General features: G+C 36.3%; 2 protein-coding genes across 3 annotated transcripts in view; one reads left to right on the top strand and one right to left on the bottom strand.

Moving 5' to 3' along the window:
- Nucleotides 1–19127, bottom strand: part of rbms2b (RNA binding motif, single stranded interacting protein 2b) — a 40049-nt gene extending 20922 nt beyond the window's left edge. For both annotated transcript variants that reach the window (XM_065285722.2, XM_065285723.2), the window contains exons 1-2: nucleotides 18964–19127; nucleotides 5871–6037 (exon numbers count right to left, since the gene is read on the bottom strand). In XM_065285722.2, the coding sequence (XP_065141794.1) occupies nucleotides 5871–6037; nucleotides 18964–19035 (239 nt within the window). In that variant the 5' untranslated portion in view covers nucleotides 19036–19127. The remainder of the gene's footprint in view (nucleotides 1–5870; nucleotides 6038–18963) is intronic.
- A 5369-nt stretch (nucleotides 19128–24496) lies between these two features.
- lrp1ab (low density lipoprotein receptor-related protein 1Ab) overlaps nucleotides 24497–25453 on the top strand; it is a 116491-nt gene continuing 115534 nt past the window's right edge. Inside the window, exon 1 of the mRNA XM_073813038.1 lies at nucleotides 24497–25072. Coding sequence (XP_073669139.1) covers nucleotides 24976–25072 — 97 coding nt within the window. The 5' untranslated portion in view covers nucleotides 24497–24975. The remainder of the gene's footprint in view (nucleotides 25073–25453) is intronic.

The raw sequence follows: 25453 nt of genomic DNA on the forward strand, positions 1-25453 counted from the left end.
AAAAGCATTTTGGTATGAATCAACATTTGCATAGATATAAGCAGTTTAGCAGGTGTGCTTAAAAAGTCTAGAATTTTTATGATATTATCCTACACTACACAGGGAATAATATGGATTTTTTTCCCAGAAAACTTCTTGCATAAAATAGATTCAAGCACGTTCAATGACCTGTATTGATGTATGTTTATTTTTAAAAACTTCCCAGGGCCTTTAATTTTATCCCTCAGTTTTAAAAACTTTTAAGGATTACAAGGACCCGTCAATGTGCCACTTATGCAGTGCACACACTGTAAAAAAAAATGCAGGAGGAAGTTATACAGTAACAACTTGGTTTTGCAAGTCAATTCAACCTACTATTTTAAGTTTTGACTAAAAAAGTTGACATAACTTTAAATTCAAGTTGAAATTGTTTAACTTCATTTTTTAAGTTAAAGTAACAAAAATATGTTGATTAGACAATGCTATGGATTTTTTACAATGCAGAAAAGGTTTAAAATGTTATACAATTTTAGACCTTTTATTCATTAAATGCAAAGTTTGTAATCTATCAATTGCTCTGCAAAATGTCTTATTTCACAGACTCGTATTGCTTGATGACTTTTTCTCAGAAGTTTGCCACTTGGAAATCCTGCCTGCTTTGACCCAGTGCAACCCAGGGGTGAAGGAACAGCTAGCTATGTGTGAAAGCCGAAAGTCACGGTAAAGCAATCGCTATGAGCTGGGCTGCAGGGATTAGTGGGCGGATGTGATACTTTTTTAAAGGTGCAGTGTGTAAATTTTAGCGGCATCTAGTGGTGAGGTTGTGAATTGCAACCAACGGCTCAGTCCACTGCTCACCCCTCACTTTTGAAACACGTAGAGAAGCTACTGTAGCCACCACCGGACAAACAGGTCACCGTCGGAGACAACTTAGTAAAAAAAGTTTGTCCGTTAAGGGCTTCTGTAGAAACATGGCGGCCCAAAATGGCGACTTCCATGTAAGGGGACCCTCTGTGTATGTAGATAAAAACATCTCATTCTAAGGTAATAAACACATAACGGTTCATTACGAAAGGTCTTTATACACCCCTGATCCTATAGTTTTGTATAATATTTTGCATTTCTGTCAAGAGATCCTTCTAAAAATTACACACTGCACCTTTAAGAAGAAAGCAATACTTATATTAAACTGTGGAGAGGGATTGGGAGGCCACTTAAAATCATTTTACACTTAATGTGACATTTTGTCCTTTGGAACAGATGAATGCTGCACAGTAAGACCTGAAACACGTTTTAGGGTAGTAAATAAACCCATAGTTTGGATTTTAACCATTGATTTTACATTAATTTCAATCTTTGACATGACCTTACTCAATCAATATTAAAGATATACAGTACTGTGCAAAAGTCTTAGGCCACCACCACCAGCTTTGTTGTGTTAGAAGTTGTAATGTCCATCCATGTTTATTTTTCAATATATTTTATTAAGATACAAACAGAAAATACAGGAAATATGTACACAAAAAAAAGGCATCAGTCGGTATTTAGTGTGACCTCTCTTGGCACGAAACACATCTTGAGCTTTTTTGAGGAGACTGAAGTCCTGAAGTCATTCGATTAGAATTAGAAATTAGGATTTCATTTCATTTAGGTTTAAGAGATCCTGCAGTTTCCTGCTATTGCTCAAGTGGAAGGGGAGTTTACCCTAAATACTTGACACTTCAGCTTATACTTTTATACTGTTTTTAATACTACATACACATTTCCTCTATTTTCTGGATATATTCTATTAAAGAGACTGAGAAATAATTATATATGATCACTATAACATTGCAAAAACCACTAATCTAATTATGGCATGGTGGCCTAAGACTTTTGCACAGTACTGTATATGTTAATTTTCACAGCATGTTTCCTATAGCACCTATTGGAGTATGGTGATTTCTAAAAATGCCAATGACAGGGTCTGTGTCCAGCAGTAGCGGCTGGTGACTGCTCTTCCAAGGGGCGCAAATTCAAAATATGTGTTTGGAGTATCATGTGTGTTCCTCGTGTTTTCAAATATGTGTTTGTTGCGTCATGTGAACCATGTGCATCACATGTTTTGTTAAAATAAGTGCCTGCTGCACATGCGTCAAAACCGTTTATGATAAAAGAGACACTCACATTCACAAAATACATGCAAGACACTCCCTTAACACTAAATTTTGATTACGCATGAGATTTTGCGAGTATCTGGCAAACACGAGCGTCTCTTTTATCATAAACCCTTTAGACACGTCTGCAGCTGGCACTTATTTGACAAGACACGTGATGCACATAGGATCACTCGACGCGCAGAACACATATTTTGAAATGACGAACCACACACATGCCGGACTGCATACATGTTGTGGCAAACTTCGCATCGTGCGCCCTCAAAACAGAAGTCACCGACCGCCACTGGTGTCCAGTTTGACACAGACATAAATTAATGAAGTGCATTGCACCCCAGTTGCACTGCAAAGTCACATTGCAAAAATGTCCCAACCAGATGCATAAATGAAAAAATAAAAGCCGTTTGTACGTCTATCTAAAGCTAACAGTTTTATTCTTTGCTCAGAAACACCTGACATATATTTGACTTTTCCCTCTTTCTCTCACTCATGAAAATCATTCTTTCTCTCCCTCTTCTTTCACTGCCTTCCCCCAACCCACACAACCAGTAAGTTCTTGTCTGCTCTCTCTCTCTCTCTCTCTCTCTCTCTCTCTCTCTCTCTCTCTCTCTCTCTCTCTCTCCCAGCTGTTACCCTTGTTTGTCTTTCTCTTTCCCCCTGGGCCCAGAGTTTCCTGTAGGGCTGGGCAGCCTCATCTCAGGCGTTTCTTCCAGAATGCTCAGAATGAGAGGGCCTCTCCAGCACTGCTTCTCAAAAATCTCTGCAAAGTCTTTTTACACCAACTAAAATATATGAAGAGTTTATCTTAACATGAAACATAAACCCAAATTAAGCTAAAAAGGCTACGTGACATTTTCATTGACCTACAAAAGTCACATTAAATGGATATGAACGACACGGAGTTGACAAATTTTTTTGGTAATGTGATAACAGATTCACTACACTCTTATAAAACAACGGTGCTAAAAAGGTGTTTCACAGCTGCCATAGAAGAATCGTTTTTGGTTTTCCAAAGAAGAACGATTTAGTTAAAGACCCAAAGATTTAAAGTCTCTGTAAAGTCCGATATAAAATGTGTTCTCAGTTTGTCACCCCACAGAAAAATTTGTTATTAACCACCGAGACAATTTAAATGATTAAAAAATAAATAAATAAAATAAGTTGGCCGGATTCTCTGCTGTCAAACGCTGGGGCGTGTCTACGCCGAAACCACACCCACTTGCAGGAAGCTGCCGTCTCTTTTAACGTATAAGCCGCCTTTCCACTGCACACGACATAAGAACACGATTGTCGGACTTCGCCCCCTAGTGGCAGTCGTAATGACATTTCAGTTTAATCATAACATAGGAGAAAAGCTCATTCCAGCGCAAGAGGCTTCATTCCAATATTTCCCATAGTGGAATAAATAAATGAACGCAAATAGTGCTGCCTCACGATTAGTCGTGACTAATCGTTTGCAGAATAAAAGTTTTTGTTTACATAATTTATGTGAGCGTACTATGTATAATAATTATGTATATATAAATACACACACATACATGTATAATTTTAAGAAAAAATATATATTTATATAATACATTTTTATATTTATATATAATATAAATTATATATCAATATAAACATGTACATACACATGCAAATGTTTCTAAATTATATACATGTGTGTGTGTGTATTTAAACATAATTATTATACACAGTACACCCACATTTATTATATAAACAAAAACTTTTATTCTGTAATCCCCACGATTAGTCGTGACTAATCATTTACAGAATAAATGTTTTTGTTTACATAATATATGTGGGTGTACGTGTTTAATAATTATGTATATATAAATACACACACATACATGTATAATTTTAAGAAAAAAAATATTTATATAATAAATATTTATATTTATATATAATATAAATTATATATAAATATAAACATGTACATACACATGCAAATGTTTCTAAATTATATATGTGTGTGTGTGTGTGTGTGTGTGTGTGTATTTAAACATAATTATTATACATAGTACACTCACATATATTATGTAAACAAAAACTTTTATTCTGTAAATGATTAGTCATGACTAATCGTGAGGCAGCACTAAACGCAAATGAATGAAACAATAAACAGCTATGCATAAACGAACAAAACTGCAAATATTTGGGAGAAAACATATGGAGTCAACATTAAAATAACGTAAACACATTAAATGAATAATATATTACTTATCAGTAATCAATAGTTTTTTAAGGATTTAAATGTTACTGATAAAGTTAAACAAAAAACATAAATAATTTTCACCTCACATACAGTTTTTAAATGTGGAATACACTGAAATACATCACTTCCGGTTGGCATATCGCATGTGGTGTAGTCGTACAAGTAAAAAAAAATTTTATTGATCCAACGCTCAAAACAGATCTGAAAATTACGCATCCGCAGATAGTCGGCACCTCACGCAGCCCCTTTGCGACTCTCCATAGGAAATTACTGACTTCCGGTTTATCGGCCGTACTTTGTCGTTGGCAGTGGAAAGGCGGTTTTAAAATTATGCTGCAACCTGAATGCTGATCCTTGCGATTGTGATAGGGGCAGCGTTTAGCCCCACCCAAATAATCCTAAACACTGAAATGTGGAAAAACTGTGACTATGTACAAATGACAAAGTATTACGTTTTATATAATATAATTCTGCATAAATTTTTATATTTGTGTTTTGGAATATCTCTGTAAAGAAAAAAATAGCAATGAACCCCTTTCAAGCTCTTTTTTTACTTCTTACAACCCTTACATGAAGTAAGATGCAGGAGGAGGGGGCAGTGGTGGTCACGCTCGACAAAAATGAGCTCTGTTTGAAACTTAAACCTCTGTTGACTTTGCCAACATTTTAGTATGTGTCACTAAAATCCCACATTCCACCAAAGTGTCATCTAACATGAAAGCAAAGGATTCCAACAATCCAACAGTGACAAAGTAATCTGAGAAGTATTTCAAAAGATGAATCCCCTCTGCAATGTGTCACATATACCACCAAAAACAATAAAACAAATTCAAAGATGAAGCCAGGCGTACCACTCAAGATTGCACTAAAATGTAAAAAAAGGCTTCATGAATAAAAATGTAAGATATGCACATATCATATCAAGATGCTGCATAAGTCTGTCCAAAAACACTTCTAGTGTAATTTGCATTCATGTTAACATAATCTGCCAGCAGAACATTTCCATCCTCTGCAGGGTCACATCAGGACACTCAAAGTTTGAATTTCTCTCTCTTCCAGTCCCATGTAATGTTTCTCAATACACTCCCTACATCTAAATATGCATGCAAAAGCTCTGCTAAACGGTATGTAAAACGTAGTATGTCAAATCATGAGTAAGATGTTTGAACAGTCAGTTCTTATGCTGATATAAATAGAAGCAGGGCCTTAAAAGAAGATCTTTGTTCTCTATTGAATCTGATTCACTGTCATAGAGAAACAGTTAAGATAATAAAGAGATTTGATTTATGATTTTCTTTCAAAAAGACGTCAACTTCAACAATATGTATACGTTCTGGAATGCAACTGAACTTCAATGGTCGACACGTTAGTTCTTTATCATTTAGTATAGAAGAAAGGAATTCAAACACACCCACTGTCCTAAAATATATCCACTTTATGAACTCTAGACTATTTCCCATTACCATCCTAAAGCCCCTCCCATTTTGTTTCTGTGAGAAATGTTTCTGGATTGCACTTACGGTTGACACAGTTTTACTAAGTCGTGGTCTGTGGTTCCCGGATGGAGGCCGCGGATGTAAAGGTTGGTTTTGCTCAGCTGGTCCCCAAAACTGCTGCCTCCATTACTGCTGGTGGTGGTGTTAGGACTGGGCGGCGCCATCTGCTGGGTGGAGGAGGCATACGCCTGCTGTTAAAACACAGATAAGATACATTTTTTTGGGAAGGCCACAGGAAGAAGTGAATCAGTTAAACTAAGTGGTACCAAGCCACAAAAACACCACAACAAAGAAAAACACTTCAATCCCAGAATTCTGAGGAAAATCTACATATGCAACATGATATCAAAGTTAGCCAAGGTCGTATTGATTAAATGAATGATTCATCGGTCCACATTGTGTCAAAAACATAGTTTTCACTCTTCAAAATCTTTCCTTAAAAAGTAACAGCCTGCTTTTGCTTTTTTCTGATATCACTAATTTCAACCCTTAGGCATCACAATCACAGATCGTTGGTTGAACGTCTGAAGCACGTCTAAAGCAGAAGGCACACAAAATTCCAAACATGGTCCTGATGGTCCTACAGGATTTGTAGTATAAATACAGGCTGCGTCCGAAATCTCTCAAATGCAGCATTTGAAGGCATCAAGGCACATCCGAATACAATGTTTGGTTTACGTCCTGTCTCCTAAGATACTTTATCATCTTGTCCCACAATTCTATGTGTGGACGTGTGCGGGGAATGTGACTGGTCAAGCCTGGTCGAGTTCGAAAAAATTAAATGGCGACCAAGAAAGCGGCTGGAGAACAATTTTAATGCAAATAAGGTTATATTTGTAGTTTTTACACCTTTTGATTGCATTTTGAGCGAGAAAATAGTATTGTAGTTTTTAAATACGGGATTAGTTATCACAAAGTAGCAATGCTGACATTAGGAGCACGTGTGTCGAATTTCTGGGTCGACCTTCTGGGGGTCTACCTTAAAATGCATGTCAGGCAATATCCACTTCTCGCCGCATGGTTGTAGTATTTTTTTACTAAATACTACAATAAATACATGAAAAGGGTTGACAAAATATATATATTTTATCTTGGTACTTATGAAATTTCATAACCTTCATTACCTACACAAAGCCGCTCCCTTTTTATATTTTAATCAGAATTCCGTTATGCTGCCTATGAAGGCTGTCCGAATGTGTTTCCTTAGCTGCCTTCATGTTCATGCCGCCAAAGTCAGCAGCTTTAGTTTTCGGTGCAGCCACATTCCGGACATACTGCATCCATCATGTTTTCTTTGTCATGTGACACATATGTCCTTTGGCCTTTATGTCCTCTGACATAATCAGAACAACCGCGACCATAATTTACGCATTGTTTCACGAGAACAATTAAAGCACAAGAAACAATTTTTTGCTACCTAAATCACTTAAAGAGCAGTTTGGTAGATTTCAGTTATTTTTATTACATTCATTTTTATGAATTTGGTGGCTCCTAATATATTATTAGCCTACTGTTTTTCGAATACTTTACATTCGGACATACTACTTGCCTCACATACAGATTTTGGCCTACTTTATAAATATGAAAGTAAGCAATTTCGGGGAGTCTTTGGCCAACTGTAGCTGCTATGATACCTTCTGCTGTCTATTGGATAATGTTATGGCCAAGGAGTGGTCCGCATGACGTAACTTTCGTCATCAGGAGGGTCAGAGGTCTTCCTCATACCCCGTCCACGTGTAACCCAATTTTGAGACTACAAACAGCGTATGTGCAAGAAAATATTGAGATTACACTCCACTATAAACAACATACACAATGAAAATAGACAGCATCTGTACACACCAATGTCTATTCTTCTTTTATTTTCACCTTCTTTCAAGAACAGCATCTCTCAGCATAATGTTTGATTCCTGTTCTTTGTTTTCTTGTTGTTTGTTCTAAACTTAGTTTGCAATTGTGAATCCACTACTTTTCCTCATCTTTCCTTAATGTTTTAATGTCCTGTAAATCAGTGTTTCCCAACCAGGGGGGCCTCAGCAGATTTCCAAGGGGGCCTCAAGATGACTTCAAATTATTAAAAATGCTTGGACAAAACAAGCATTAAAATTAGCTAAAACAGGCCAAAATCTAAATGTTTTTTGGCCATTTTAGTAGCGAATATACAACTGTCTAGCCATTCCAAACTCTAGTTAATTTTATTTGGAAAATTGACAAAAATGTTAGTGAGTGGGGGGCCTTCAAATACTGTTGTGGGCAATTAGAGGGTCTTAAAGTGAAAAAGGTCTGGAACCACTGCTGTAAATGATGTGAATCAGTGCTGCCCTTGCCCTGACGTCTTGGTAGAGTAATCATTTGAATAAGAAATCATATTTACTGCGTATGTGTCGAACGTGGCCATCTGCCCGTATCACGGTTGAGTATGCTTTGATAGCTGTGCGAACACATATTCATAAAAATATAACTAGAGCTTTAATCAATGGACATGCTGGGTTATTTTATTCCAAAATGCTAGGTTGTTTTAACTCATTGTTAAGTCAAATATAACATTTTCTGGGTTTATTTAACCCAACGGCTGGGTTTGTCCTTTTTTTGACCCAACATTTGGTTTAAAATAACCCAGTGTTTTATCAAATCTATCATGCTAAAAGATACGGATACCTCTTAAAATAGATATGCATTACAGAGAGTGTGTATTGTACAAAATCTATTATCTCTGTAATGTGATGCACATATTGTGTTTTCAGAATGGAATAGGCTTTAGGTTTGTCTATAGCTTTATATAAAACAATTGAAGTTAATGGTATGTCCTCATTTAGCCAACCGTGTGTGTGTGAGTGTTTGTGTACCTAAGCTCAATTCGCTCCAGGGGGACTGTAATAATTATACTGTAAATTGCTTTGGATAAAAGCATCTGCTAAATGGCAGCTTGCTATCTCCATTGCCATTAACCAACCCTTTTGAAATCAGATACAAACTCAATTTTAATATAAAAATGGATTATAGACAAGATATAGTACTACATAAAAGAACAAGTAAAGGTAAATGCAATTAGTCCACATGATTAATGACCACAAATTAAGATTTCTGGAATGTCAGATTTAAAAAAATAAATAAATCGCAACAACACATCCATCTATATCGATGTCACTAATGTCATAATGAGGGTTTGTTATTTTTAGCCCACAATGTTTGTATGGGAACGACTGGTGTTGTTAGGTGTGCAGCAGCGCTCAACCTTGAACAGGGTTGCAGGGCAGATGGGCTTAGTGGGGGTGCAGTGGTTCAATCATCTGTTTTCCCATGCAGAGGCAGAGTTAACCGAGTAGAGCAGCTCTAATGAGACGCCGCTTTTTGACTTTACCCAGCACATGAGAGGGATTAACTCTCAATGCTAACAAGCTCAGATCTTAATTAGACAGGCTTCTATAACCGAGTTCAACCGGCTCAAGAGGAGACGAGTCCTTTATATGACATAACGCTTGCGCGGGCGCTTTTGGATGTGCCTTTCTGTCTCCTTTCCAACAGTCTCAGCCAAACCAGTGAACCTGTGGCATGTATTAAACTGGCCCATTGTTCCCTCTCCGAGATGTGATTTCACTGGCTTGACTAATGAAATACTTCATCCTTGCCTGCCTCTCTGACTGATGAGGAGTTCATTAGAAAGCTAACAGAAGCTCTCAGGAGGAGAAAAGCCCCAGGCTTTGGGCATAACAACATTTGGAGGCATTTTTTCATGCAGAATCTGTGCACATTTTGTAACCCACATTGCAAATTCAGTGTGCCATATTACAAAACTACATTCACAACCCATTTTACTGTGTATTTCTGATTTAAACAGGATATTCATTTACATTTATGTATTTGGCAGACACTTTTATCTAAAATACTATACATTTTATCAGTATTTGTGATCTTTGGGATCTAACACATGACAGTACATTGTTAATGTAATGCTCTTCTAAGTCAAAGCCATGCCAAAACTATGCCTAGGTTAAATTACAATCCAAGGGGTTGGGTTGGGTTCATAACTTTTTGACCCTGCATCGGATTTTTTACCTTTTGCCTATAACATTGGGATTAGGGGTATGGTTAGGGGCATAGTTTGATTCACATTGTACAAAATCTAAGTAACCTAATATAGGCATGTTTCCCACTTCAGGTTGCTTTTGTCATTATTTGTGATCCTGGACCACAAAACCAGCCAAAATAAATAAAAAATAAATATATCTAAATATTGAGAAAATCACCTTTAAAGTTATTCAAATGAAATCCTTAGCAACATGTATTACTATGATAAATACATTTTTGATATATTTACGATAGGAAATTTACAAATTAACTTTATTTTGGCATACTAAAATTGATCATTTTGACCAACACAATGTATTGTTAGCTATTGCTACAAATATACATATGCGACTTATATCTGTTTTTGTGGTCCAGGCGGGTCACATTTGTCCACTACACTGTAAAAAAATTATTTTGTGGATTAGTAAATTTAACTAAATAAAATAAGTTTTAAATTCATTTAGTAAAAATAACACAAAAATGTGAATAATTCTAAATTAACACATTATTTAGTAAATTCAACTAAATTATATTGAAATTAAATTAATAATTTTGATTGGTTGAAACTACTTGAATTATTTTAGTGAATATAACTAACTAGGCAGTGGACTAAAAATAATAGGCTGTGTTTTCTTCAAAATATAATGCATCATTTTTCCAAAATAAAATTCTTTAAAAAATCTACTTAAAAAATGACAATTGCTTCAAATTCCATATAAAACTTACTTAAAAAATGGCAATTGCTTAAAATTCCATATAAAACTTACTTAAAAAATGGCAATTGCTTAAAATTTCATATAGAACTTACTTAAAAAATGACAATTGCTTAAAATTCCATATAAAACTTACTTAAAAAAATGACAATTGCTTAAAATTCCATATAAAACTTACTTAAAAAATGGCAATTGCTTAAAATTCCATATAAAACTTTCTTAAAAAATGGCAATTGCTTAAAATTCTATATAGAACTTACTTAAAAAATGGCAATTGCTTTAAATTCCATACAAAACTTACTTAAAAAATGGCAATTGCTTAAAATTTCATATAGAACCTACTTAAAAAATGGCAATTGCTTAAAATTCTATATAGAACTTACTTAAAAAATGGCAATTGCTTAAAATTCCATATAAAACTTACTTAAAAAATGGCAATTGCATAAAATTTCATATAGAGCCTACTTAAAAAATGCCAATTGCTTAAAATTCTATATAGAACTTACTTAAAAAATGGCAATTGCTTAAAATTTCATATAGAGCCTACTTAAAAAATGCCAATTGCTTAAAATTCTATATAGAACTTACTTAAAAAATGGCAATTGCTTTAAATTCCATATAAAACTTACTTAAAAAATGGCAATTGCATAAAATTTCATATAGAGCCTACTTAAAAAATGCCAATTGCTTAAAATTCTATATAGAACTTACTTAAAAAATGGCAATTGCTTAAAATTTCATATAGAGCCTACTTAAAAAATGCCAATTGCTTAAAATTCTATATAGAACTTACTTAAAAAATGGCAATTGCTTAAAATTCCATATAAAACTTACTTAAAAAATGGCAATTGCATAAAATTTCATATAGAGCCTACTTAAAAAATGCCAATTGCTTAAAATTCTATATAGAACTTACTTAAAAAATGGCAATTGCTTAAAATTTCATATAGAGCCTACTTAAAAAATGCCAATTGCTTAAAATTCTATATAGAACTTACTTAAAAAATGGCAATTGCTTTAAATTCCATATAAAACTTACTTAAAAAAAATGGCAATTGCTTAAAATTCCATATAAAACTTACTTAAAAAATGGCAATTGCTTAAAATTTCATATAGAGCCTACTTAAAAAATGCCAATTGCTTAAAATTCTATATAGAACTTACTTAAAAAATGGCAATTGCTTTAAATTCCATATAAAACTTACTTAAAAAAAATGGCAATTGCTTAAAATTCCATATAAAACTTACTCAAATTTTTTTTTCATTGTACCAGGGACATTGTTTTATTGAATGAAAGTGTATTTTTATTGTCAGATTCCAAGTAAAAATGCTATCTATGCGTTTCACGCTTGTTTAAACCGCATGTGAGTGCTTTGAATACTTATTTGACCCATATAGACTGTATACAAAAGCCTTTCCCGCTCAAGCACGCTTTAAGTCGTGTTCATCCAAAGCATGTGATATATTACACAGAGACATTCCTGTGAATCCACAACCATGCTGACAGTGATTCATGCATCACGGCCATTCCCACATGTTTCCTTTTGGTGCGACTACTCTGTTTACTTCAGGTTGGGTTCAATCCATGAATGCAGAACAAATTCTTGTCAACAACTAATCGATATCCGCAAACCTGCTCATAATGAAATCAGCCGGTTCTTCCCTATTTACACTCGAGGACAGCACTGCGGTGAAAGCGGCTATAGGCTCCCTCTTCATTTCCATAGATATGCGCAGTGTGGTAATGAGAGCGTGGCTGGGTTTGCATCTCTGCTGATTACTCCGATGCGGTGACACCGGGGCAGACTCTGGGGAAGGCCAGGAGCTCTCGCTCACAGAAATAGAGGTCACAGGAGGCAGAAAGCAGCTCTGAAAGGTTAGCAGGGGATCTGCATCTACAGGGATGGTACCAGGTGTGACTGTGACTGAAAATACATTTTCTGTCTGTCACTCCCAGCTTCGTAAGACATTATATTTTGGTGTTATTTGGGTTTGCAGTAAAATATGGAAATGTAACCACCCACTGCCACACACTGCAGTTTTATGCATCAAGGTGCAAATAACTTAGTGGATTTAACATGCCAGTTATGGTAATATACAATGTATTTTTTAATGGTAAAACACATTTAAGTAATATGCATTAGTAAAAAGCAAACTGTGGGTCTTTTTGGTTTAGTTCACCAATTGCATTAGTTTACATTTACATCCGGCAGACACTTTATCCAACGTAAGTAACAGTACATTACAAGGTATATGTTTTATCAGTATGTGTGTTCACTGGTGATCAAACCCATTACCTTATACACTACGCTGCTAAAGCAATGATCTACCAACTAAGCTACAGAAAAAGATTGGAGCAGGATTATGTATATTATTTACAGATGGGAGCTGAATTTGGATTTTTTGGGGGGAATTTTAACGCGTTAGATAACTTTGATGTGTAATGAATAAAGGGGGACAACTAAAGATTTCCATTCAGCTATAACTTTCTTCTATATAACAGTTGTTGAAGTGAACTGAGAAGTGCATAGAGCCTGTTTCTTAATCATATATATAGTGATTCTTGGGAAACATGTAGTTAGTTACCCAAACATGGTTCATTTGATTTAAAGGGGAGGGGCAGCATACGAAATTCCCTCAGTTTCCCAGAGTCCTCAACCCTTTTCCAAGCTTCACTCACAAATCAGTATTATATTTTGTCAAGCACTAACTAAAACCTTATTGTCTGTATTTCAAAAACCTTTTGGCTTAAAACATTGTCAGGATAAAACTTTTTAGCAGAAATAAAACAGCCAGAAAACCAAGATCCGTACACACTGTTTGAAATGGGAATTCCAGGAATTCCAGGTCATTTATGTGAGCAATCTGCATGCCAAGATTGTGGGAAGGAGGCTGCTTGGTTTTCAAAACTATGGCTTTATAGCTTTCAGCAGTGTTCAACTGATCTATCTTTTGAGAGACGATCCTAAACATATCAGTTTTTCTGTTTCCAGGAATCTTCAACATATATTCTACAGAGTTGAAAGCATTTGCATACAACCACACAATCTGCATAAAATTTACCATGTTTCCATTTTAAGTCTACAGTTTGCTGTACGTAGGTATAGCACAGAAAAAGCCAATTCTCCAAAAGCCACACTGTAATGCAACCATGTATCACAAAATTATGTACCTATAGTCACATACATTTGTGAGTCTTAAGCGTGACATGGTTTTCCGCCTTTTTGCGTGAACATGTCACGCACGTACGTTACGTGTCACTGTCAAGTATTTGTTACTCAACTGTTTTGTAACCATTGATGCTTCGGTTTAGGGTAAGATTTGGTGTTTGCGTTAGGATGTCACTTTAAGTATTGGTAACCTTTATTTCATGATTTATTTTTCATATTTTATGATTTTTAAACCATTGTCGCCTGGCGTTAGGGTTAGAGTTGGGTTTGGGTAAGGATGTAATTTTATGTAAATCTAACCCTAAACCGAAGCGACAATAGGACAAAACTGTTGAGTAACAAATACGTGACAGTGACACATAAACAGAATGCGTGACATGTTCACGCAAAAAGGCGAGAAACTGTGTCAGTGTCACGCTGACTATAGGTACGTAATTTTGTGATACTGGGTTGCTATAATGAGCTAACAAATGTGAAAACCCAGCTAAAGTCTTTTTTTGTGATTGATTGTTTTCTTCATAAAATCATCTTGTATAATGTAAAGAACATTCTGTGAAGATATAACCTTGATATCTTTAGTATTGACTGAGTAAGGTCATGTCAAAGATGGAAGTCAATGTAAAATCAACTAATCTCATATTTAGATTATGACACTGGATTTCCCGGACAGCGTCAAAAATATTCATACTGTGTAAAATTACTTTCAATATTTTGCCTCCCCACCGTGTGTTTTTTTGCGACAGATTTCATCCTGTCAGAGTTGACAGCAGTTGAGTCAGTGCAGCAATGCCTATCAGACCCACAGGGCTTAACAAGCCTACGTTTGGGGCACTTCTGGAGAAAATTAAAGGCCAGTGGGTGAACACTTTCACAACCCCCCAAAAATCTGGACATTTTCACCTGATTTTAACACAGACTCTCAAAATAGTGTTTAAATGGACCCAGCAGTTTAAACCAAAACCAATATCTTATTTATCTTGCATGTAAAAGTTGTATTCTCAAATGCATTTAAGTACACGTTGTTTCACTGTGTGTTTGATCAGACATTTCTCCTGCGATTTGTTTAATGTTTCTGTTTCATTTCTGTGTGAACACAGGCCTTTAAACTCACACGCACAGCTAGTTGGTTTATCTTCACCTTAGCCCACACTGTGAGAACTGCAGTGTCACAGGAAAACCTACTGGTTTACCCACTCATGATATTCTGTGCTTGCATAAATCTGTAAAGTAGGCTTCAAAGCAGCATGTTATGCTTTTTTGGACTCTTTCCTCAAATCGTGATGGACATGTTATTGTCCACAGACGTGTCTTTCTTCATTTTGCATTGGTGCCAACAAGCATTTGGGTCACCTACAGGCTTTTGGCTACTAGCCTCTAATCATATCCAATGAGCTGGGTCATTAAGTCGCTATCAGCAGGTAAACATGACCTGTGCCACTTTTATGAGCACTGTATCACAAGGCACACTATCTACGTTCTACGGCAATGTCCTGGCAGCCTCAGATAAAATGATGACAACTGTATTCCTCTTCCACCAAGTTTGTGGGGCTCTGTCTGACGCCTGAGGGGCCGAGGGCCGAATCCACTCAAACGTGGAGCCCACCCGCCCAGCTCGGCTTTCTAACCTGCTACCTACACTTCCTACCCCAGCGATCAGCAACCATGTCCCCACTGTGAGAGTTATTGAGAAAGGATGCACCATGGGTCTGGACACCTGCCTGCTCAGCGGCTGACACTTCTGTTAGTCAGTCGAAATTTTCTGGAGCAAAGCTCAGTGTGCATTGTTATTCAACCTATACTTTGTTCATTCATTTTAACAGTAAAGTTGAAAGTACTAACTTAGTACTAAGTAACTTAGTCATCTCTCTTATAGCTACCCTATCTCACGACAAGTCGTGTTTTAGTCACAAATTTTTTTACTAATTTATCCGTGCTATTTATTGACACGCTTTTCCACCGTTTTCCGTGCCCCTGGAAGCATGAATGTCTTTTTCGTGGCACAGAGCAAAAATTTCTAGAAACTTTCTGTTTTGTGTAATTTTATATTTTGTTTTCTCATTGTTATTCCTATTTTTAAATCATTGTCGCTTGGGGTTAGATTCAGGGTTTGCGTTAGGATGTAATTTTATGCATTGGTTTCTACATGTTTTTCGTACGCTTTTAAAACTATTCTCGCCTGGAGTTGGGGTTAGAGTTGGGGTTTGGATATCGCAGAAAGTGATTCTAACCCTAACGCCAAGCGACAATAGTAAAAAAAATTGGGACAAAACAATGAGAAAACAAAATATAAAATGACACGATACAGAATAACATGATCTCAAAAATTTCTGTGGATAGTCACAGAATTTTTTGCTCATTTTTCCGTGGCATTATCACAGACTTTCTTTTCTGTGGCATTCTCATGGATTGGTTACTCAACTGCTTTTTCCTATTTTCAAGCCATTGTCCCTTCGGTTTAGGGTTAGATTTGGTGTTTGCGTTAGTATGTCACTTTAAGTATTGGTTAATACCTATTTTTTCTGATTTATTCCTTTATATTTTCTAAACTTTATATAACAATTGTCGCCTTCCGTTGGGGTTAGAGTTGGGTTTGGGTAAGGATGTCATTTTATGTAAATCTAACCCTAAAACAAAGCAAAAATGGTAAAAAAATAAGACAAAACAGTTGAGTAACCAATCCGTGAGAATGCCACGGAAAAAAGTCAGTGGTAGGGCCACCGAAAAGAAAGTCTGTGGTAGGGCCACCGAAAAGAAAGTCTGTGGTAGGGCCATGGAAAAATGCGGAGATACGTGAGAATGTCACCGAAAAATTAGCAAAGAATTTTGTGACTATCCCACGGAAATTCGTGAGATCAGGTTGTACAGAAAGTCATGTAACTGTTTCGAGAAATTTACCACGAATACATTAATTAAACATTTCGTGACTATAGCACAAATTTCTGTGAGATTGGGTTGCTTATAGATTTTCATTCATTATAAGGGAGCTCTGATAACAAAAGCCACCCTGTTTTTGTAAAAAGATTTTGAATATGTGACATTAAAAATGAACGAAAACTATACACTAAACTACAAAAATAATAACATTATTATACACTCAGAGAAAAGGTACAAAACCTGTCACTGAGACAGTACTCTTTAAAAATGTCCTATATTATGTACCATAATGCTTTTGCACCATTTTATCTGAGATTGTAATGTGAACAAGGTTTTGATGTAATCTGTTATTTTAACAGAATGAACGATTATGTCTCCCTTGTCCCCTAAAAATCTGTTTAAAGAAGTGAATACCTTTGTGTGTTGAAGAATGCATTGCTACAATAAATTTCCCTGCCAACTTCTAATAAGACTTGGTGGTCCCATGTATACACACACATTTCCACAGTACATTGTTGCACAATGAGGTCTAACACAATAGGGTTAAACACATTCCACATTGTGGAACTCAATAGCTATATTTCTTATTTGTATCTAGTATATAAACTCAAAGGCTAAACCAAAATGAGTTCTGACAACCGCTTGTATATATGCGCTGTTCTTGGACTCTGTTGCGAGCATGGGTGTGAAGATCAGATAAAGTAACACTTAGAGAGCCAAGCTGGACCCGGTCACAGACTTCTAAATGATGAGTAAAGAATTAATCAAACAGGATGTTAAAACAATGCCAGTGTAACTTTCCATTCATCTATTTTCTCTGGCAAAAACATCATTCGAGCAATTTTTTTAACTCGAATTCGTTCTTACAATTTTATCGCATAATCTATGATGATGACCTAGTCGGGACATTGAAGATGTCAGATGATAAAGACTGTTTTGTATAAATCTGCAAGGCAAGCACAGTTCTTTCTCTTCCCCCACAATCTTTATGCTGTATGGTCGATGACTTTAAGTGCATGACATTCGTCAAATGCCTTTAATCACCTCAGCCAAATCATTATACATCATTATCTGCATGTCAGCCATCACATATAAATCTAACGTGTAATGTGTGTAGGTAATGAATATGCATATGTTGTTGTTGCCCATTTGCATGTAGTGTGACCTGCATTCCCACATGAAAAAAATACTCTAGTACATTAACTACATTTTAGTGCTTACTACAGTAAAACTGCATTATATTATAGTTTACTGTTGAATAATCCAGTAATAATTACTAGACTTTGTTAATGTATACTACAGTACTCTAGTTTTAACTATAGTAAATTGATAAACTGTAGCAAATGCTGTAGTATATGTTAATATTTACAAAGAAAACAATCAAAAACACTATAGTATCTAGGTATTTTACTGTAGTAAACTAGTAATGAACAATGTGGGAATGAATAGTGTTAATGCTTTATGATTTGATAAAAAAAACAGAAAGCGTTTTTTTCATGAGTGTTATAGTAAATATAAGGTATACTACAGTATTTTTCACACTTAATATTAAACGTAACTGTGTAGTTTTTGTAAACATTCAATGACAGTTTTATTTTTTTAAGTAGGCTAACGTTACCTAAAATATTTCGGACAAATGTCAAATAAGCGCAAAAACAGCGTCACATAAAAACCAAAATGAACCCTCTAAAAAGCGATCACATCTTATTTTGACTTTTATCTCGTTGAAAACACATGGCTCATACAAGCACTAGCACTGATATTGTGTCCTAAAGAAAAACGTAGCATATCTCTCATCATCCGCACAGTCAATTCGAAACCTTAATGTTTCCCGTCATCGTAGTAAGATTTGTAGGGGTGGGGCCATTGACTCAACGTAAAAACTTGGTTAAACTCAATTTCTTTAATTCCCAAAACATTTACGAGGATCCAAATAACTAGTCATCTTCGCCGATTTGTTACAACGACTCCACAGACATCGCGTCCCTACAAATCGCAAGTATCCGTGATCCCTTCAGATCGCAAGTTCAGTACAGTGACTTCTCACGCAGCTTATAGAGTTAATAAATCATTATTAAGATAGCGACTTTTTAAATACGTGTTCACTTTAGCTGCTTACTCTGAAGCCGTACATTATCCGGCACGATCGCGCAATGATCCCGTTTAATCTTTCCAAGCTAGGTTCCACTTTCAAGGACACTGCAGCTCGTGCAAATACACAGACAAGAGAGATAAGCGAGATAAATGAGATTTTTCCACAGCTGACGTATCGGCATATATACATCGCCTTACCTTTTTACTGGTTTTGCTGGTATAGCTGTTATATGGGTTGAATCCTGTCCTTGGCGGCACGGAGAGCAGCATTTTTACAACAGCAGCAGCAGCGCTGTGTCCGGAGCGCCCAGTACAGCCAAAACAGTCAGCTGACGTCAGCCTGGAGTCTGGGGAAGAGATTGAGTCCCTATAACCACACACACACACGCACACACACACAAAAACACACAGACACACACACACAACTGCTGTTAATTAACACTCATGAAGAGTATACAGCATTAGTAATCGCTTTCTGTTTTCATTTACATGATAATGCCTTTACATTATTCATTTCAACTAGAAAAATACTGTATTATTTACTATAGTAAACTTTTGTAAAAGTCATAGAATGTATAGTGTGTTTGAACTTTAACATAATAAATATTAAAGTTTACTACGGTTTATCAATTCGCTACAAAATGTTGTAATTACTATAGTATAATGCAGTAGTCTACAGGACTCGTTTAAGTAAGTAGTTAGTAAATAATAAGGTATACTAAACCATACAGCTTTTTCTTGTGAGTTTACTTTTATTCAAATTGATATAAAATTTGAAAAGATTTAACACTTTTTCTTATGTGCCAACAATGAGCATAGTCTACAAAGATGTTTACAAAAATAGACTTGAAGGTTTGTAGATAGAAGGTTTACACGCACGCACGCGCGCGCTCACGCACGCACACACAAACACACACATGTGTTGTATTTAAGACATTTGTATCTGTGCTTGTTTATACATATTTCTTGTCTATTGTGTACATATGTTTATTGAGAATATATATATTTTACTTTATTGGTAAGTATTAAATAATATAAGCGAACAATAAATAATACTTCTACAGAATGTATTAATCTTATATTAATTTTATGTTAATTTCAACACGTTTAATTATAATAATCTCTACTATTTACAAAATCATCAAAATTTATCAAAGAATAATAAATGCTAAAATCTTGCTTAGTTCATGTTACCTAATTTTTTTTGTGTGTGTGTGTTTGTACATCAGTAATGTCTTTGAGACGTTTCCTGACAGATGTCATATAGACAATTAGTAGATGTCTGTAAGATGTTTTAGATTTAGAATGTATGTAATACTGCTTTTCTAAGACGTCTATCAGATGGTTTTACACAGCAGATGTAATCCAGACCTCCAGATCTTTAGCAGACATCTTACAGACGTATCAGTGCTGTCTATGATGTTAACAAATGCAACTTTACTGTCAAGTTTTACCTTTTCAATTTGCTTTTGTTAGCTCTGTAATACTGAGAAGGGAAGCTCCTGTAACCAAGAAAAAATCCTTGAGAATAAAAAGCTGATTCTCATTCATAACAATTTACTTTCATATTTAATACCATATTATAACACTCTGTAAAAGCCGTAGCAAGTGAAAGCAATGAGTGGGCTGCACTACAACTGGTTTGAAGTAGGCAAAAGGGGCCATCAAACCCTAAAAACACTTTAGATCATGAGTCAGCCCACAGCACACAGAGACATAGACCATTAACTCATCTCTCCCAGAATCACAGCAACAGGCAAAGAGTCCATCTGAAGTCAGATGAGTGCCTAATGTGGGTGGGTGGATAGTTGGTTGAAACTCAGACATCTTGTCTTGGCCGCTGCTGATGTGTTGATGCAGATGAAATCTTTCGCCTCCACTCTTGTTCTGTCTACAGTTCTCTGGCATTTCACATGTTTATGTTTAGAAATAAGCTAAACACACAACATTCCTACAGTGTTGATCGAGTTAAGAGGCAGTTTTATGTTTTATGTATATATATATAAAGGTCTTATAGTATATTGGGTTTCATAAAGAATTTTATGCGTTTAGTGTGATTTACTAGGGGTATTTTTCAGTTTAGTCCAGCAGTCCAACTGGATATATCAACATTTCAGATCAGGTAATAAAGAATGAAAGAGAACAGTATGAGTCTTTCGGCCTGTTAGCTTTCCAAGACAAACCAAGGTCGGTGAGCTCATGATTTACAAATCAATATGTACACAAGAAAATAAACAGTTTGGATTTCCACTATGCAAATCTAAAATCAGGAAGACCCTTCAACTGCTTATTATCATATGAATATATTAAATCATCCACATTTTTAAAAAGCTTTTTCCACATCCATAGAGCGAATTAGTATAAATCTTATCAAAACACTAAAAACTGGCCTAAGATGCCACCGTAGTTAGCAGGAGGTTGAAGTTGAGGTTTTGATGGGGGTGGGGTGTATCTTTGGTCTTGTGCATACCTTGAATTCTTCAGGTGTTGTCAACGCGGTAATTACCGCCCTGTGGAAACTCGACTCACTTCCTTACCTTCAATTTAGGATGCTTTCATCTGAAGGAAATACCTATTTGAACATGACATGTATTGTTTCCTCTAGGTCGCGTATGTTCAGGTTGTACCTCAGGGGTGAGTGGTTTTTGGCCACTGGGATAAACACGGCAGCTCACTGCGTCAGAATATTTGACATATGCCTTCGGTATCACCATTAGCCAATGCAAACACAGGCTGAGCTTGGTGACATCTGCAGTGCAGAGGGAGATCCACAAGCTTGATTTATGCAACTATCCGTCTTTGCTCAAGGCTGAGGGCCAGAAGAGTAATATTGGCCTTGCAGACATCCCACGGTCCAAACTGTGATGTAATTTACCCGACGTTCACACGTATGCAGAAAAAGAAAATACCTAGTTGCTGGCAATTATTCATTGCACGTTTGGGTGATGCTCACAGGGAAAGGAATGATACGCGCACAGCAGTGCAGTATAAACTTTTACTGGTATCACATCTTCAGGTTCTTGCTAGAAGCTACACCATAGTAAACCCAGACATGCACACAAAAAACTTCATAAGCAAGTTACATGGGAGTAGTTCGATTCAACAGGTCATTATGTGGATCTTTTGTAAATTTGTCTCCTGTACTTTTGACTGTCTGCAGCAGGTTGGTTAAGTCTGGGAAAACAGACCGTTCCACTCCTTCCCCCCAATTGTACCCGGCTTAGTCTCCCGCACTATGGATGGGGATTGTGTGCAGATGTGCTTGGAGAGTGGCCAGCCGCTTTGCCCTGAGAGAACATGTGGTCTGGGACTGTTTACGCTGGCACTGTCTCAAATCAACCCCCACACAACATGTTAGGCCTTACAGGACACCACACACATGGCTTTCTTAACTTCACCACTGTTCAAAGGGGATGTGTTTAAAGGCATGGTCAACTCCCCCTCCGAAATTCTTTCACCCTTGTGTTGCTTCTAAGAAAAGTTTAGCAGGATGTGATGCTTTCTTTCATATGTTGTAAGCGGATGGCGCTATCAAGGTCCAGAAAGCGCAATAAAAAAAACTTTGTTCTTTCTGTATTCGTTCAATGTCTAATTATACCCAGAAACACATGGCTTGAAAAATCAAGACAAATCTAAACGGCTCACACGCAACTTAGGAAAAAAACCCGCTTCACCCAAATTGGCGGTCAGATCTTGTGTATATCAAACAGTTAAATGCACAGACTGTCACAGATGCCTAGGGGAGAGGAGGTCATTAAGCATGCATGCTTGTCATGCTGTGTCAGACGAATAGCTTGTTTAGATGGATTTATATCCCAATGTACAATGAGCTTTATCACCACCCCCAAGCCTTTCCCTCAGTGAGGCATGGAGAATAAGGGTTGATACATGTTGGGGCACGTGAACGGCCAGACATCTCTGCTATGCTACTCACGGATGCTCCGCATACTGTAGCTGGAATGCTGCTCCCCATCCACAACATCTGCAGGCTGCACATCTTCCCAAAAGACAGCAATATTTCAATACCGCATCACATAGTGACTGCATCTCTTGTCTTTAGGTCTCTATATGGGTTGCAGATGTCAAAGTGTTTTTCAGTCGACTAGTATTTTTTAATCATTTAAAACAATTTTGGGGTTTCGCTTCCATAATAAAAACAGGCACTGAACGAGTCTAGTAATTTTGTGATTTTTAAACCAAACTTAAAGATACATTGTGTCTTTATAACCACTATATCAAGAAAGAAAAATATATTTTTTTAAAAGGGGTGATTTTACAAGGAATTACCAACGTATCTCTTAAATGACATGATCATATGATCTATCCGAATATTGAAATGGACTTCACCCAAATAGTAACATGATTACTTTGGCCCCCTGGGACCCTGTATGCAATCTAGATAAAACAATGACAAAAGTCTAAGCGATACGCATGCATCATTTTTGTTTAAGATTCAGCATAAAATTCAGCTGGATACATATAATGAAATATCACATGATTGGGTGGGAGCTGTAAACATTTCAGCAACTATGCTGTCTAACTGAGATTTAGTAAATGTGTGCTTTTCCTAAAGTGGCCTTTGCTGAAAGAGTAAACAGATTTGTATATACTGCCATCCTCTGGACAAAATAAAAACAGACGTACTCTAAATGTCCTTGAACAAGAGCAAAATAAGAATAAAGGTTCTCGCATTTATTCTTTATGGGTTTTTATTCTACATTTCTAATTGTCTGTCTAGAGATTGTTTATTTGACTCAGATTGTAACTTGCAGTAAATATCCTTTTGAAAACAAAGAAACATTAACAGTAATGGCAAGAGTTTTAAATAAAATATCCTCAATTTCTACACATTTGTGTTGTCTGAACCCATAATAAATGCCATTTTGATTAAGTGTTTATTGATATACACTGGTAAACATAGTAATTGAGAACATTGCTTGAACAACTGCCAACTCCACTCAATGTAATGACCCTTATTCAACGCTAGATGGGTCTATGTCATTTGTAAAGAGAAGAGACAAAAGACTACGAAAAATGAACAAAGACATAACCACACGATCTCTCTATGTAATACATTTTCGATTATTGTACTTTATTGCCATGAGAAATAACTGTACAGTTGTTATAAATTTCAGTTATAAAAGCAAAATAACAATAAGCCACATTTTTTAATAGTAACAAATAAATAACAAAGTAAAAATAAAAATAATTCAATATATCCCTGACTATGAATAAAAATGATTAACTTGTTAATTTAGCGGTTTCTCAATTCCTTACACATCTAAGAAAATACCAATATTCAGCTTGTGAGAGATATTTCTAGCATCTACACAGTTTATAAATTGCTGTTGCTGTAGTAATAATAATAATAATAATAATAATAATGAATAAAATGTGGTTTTAATATTTATTATTATGTATTACTATATTTACAGTCGTAAAAGTAATTTATTTATTACCCAGCAATTTAACATTACTATTTAAATCAGAAAAATACTCTGAAATCTTCATACATGCTAGAAAATCAATGAAAATTCATAAATGAGCCATGAAGGGAGAGCCAAAATGGCTGCACCGTGGTCCGGTTTCCACCGAATAAAGGGAAAATCTATTGGCGACCATAAGCTGAGTCGCGCATGCGCAAAAGACCCGTGCCGCGTTCAGACTCCCTTGTAGAGGTGGGTGACGTCATGTAACAAGCCGCTGTAGAGTCTCCACTTTTCCCCTCACTCAAATTGTAACCACCAGCATCAGAAGCGGTGGGGCACAGAAGGGAGAAGCTTTTTATTTTTTTTAGGGACAGTAAACGATTGCACCGAGGACCGTAAACCGGCGATCATTTTTAATAATCACGTTTTTTTTTCTGAGGGAATTAATTAAAGACCGCTTTGATTTTAGGGCATTTTTAAAGACATTACAAACCTCTGGTCGCATGCTGTTATTTAGTGAGCAATATACATGATCGTGCAATTGCACAACATGTCGCCTATCTAGGCTGAAAAAAAGCCTTTTAATATACATGATATAATATATCATACAGTCTGCGTTTTTCATATATTGTCTGCTCGGCTACATTCGCTAGCGTGTCGGATAGCGTTTTGGAGGGCGCAATAAACAACAGAGCACGGCGGACAATTGTGAGGTTTGGATGAGGCGTTTGAATCCAGCAGCGCAGCCTTTACGTGAACAATTGCGATATTTTCATAGGCAATGCCATCTTGCAATGCAAACATGCTGGCTTTGGGATTGCTCTACCTTGGATTTTTCCTTACAGTGGAGGTTGTAGATCCAACCGCAGCCCTTGAAGGTAAGTAACCGCGATTAAACGTGCTATTTTGTCCATGCATGCATGCATGCATTTAGGAGACAGGCTGCAAAGTTTTCCGACATGGCCTGGTAATAGTGGCCAGGCTACGCTGCGAATAAATGCATTGCTGCTTTCGACACCCAACATGTATATTTCAGCAAATAATGATTTTTGCACGGTTGGATAGAAATGTAATCGCGCCTGATCGTATTCATTGCTATCCCCGTGCATGCCACTGTTAATTCATTATTATGAAACGTTCAGCTTATCAGTAATACTGTCACTATCAGCATTTGGCCTCAAATCCCCCACAAGTGCGTTTTTAAATGTGTAGTAAATACAGACGTCGGAGTTATTTCGTAATAGCGCCAATAGGCCAGA

This window comes from Paramisgurnus dabryanus, chromosome 21, assembly GCF_030506205.2.
Source record: "Paramisgurnus dabryanus chromosome 21, PD_genome_1.1, whole genome shotgun sequence".
Taxonomy (NCBI): domain Eukaryota; kingdom Metazoa; phylum Chordata; class Actinopteri; order Cypriniformes; family Cobitidae; genus Paramisgurnus; species Paramisgurnus dabryanus.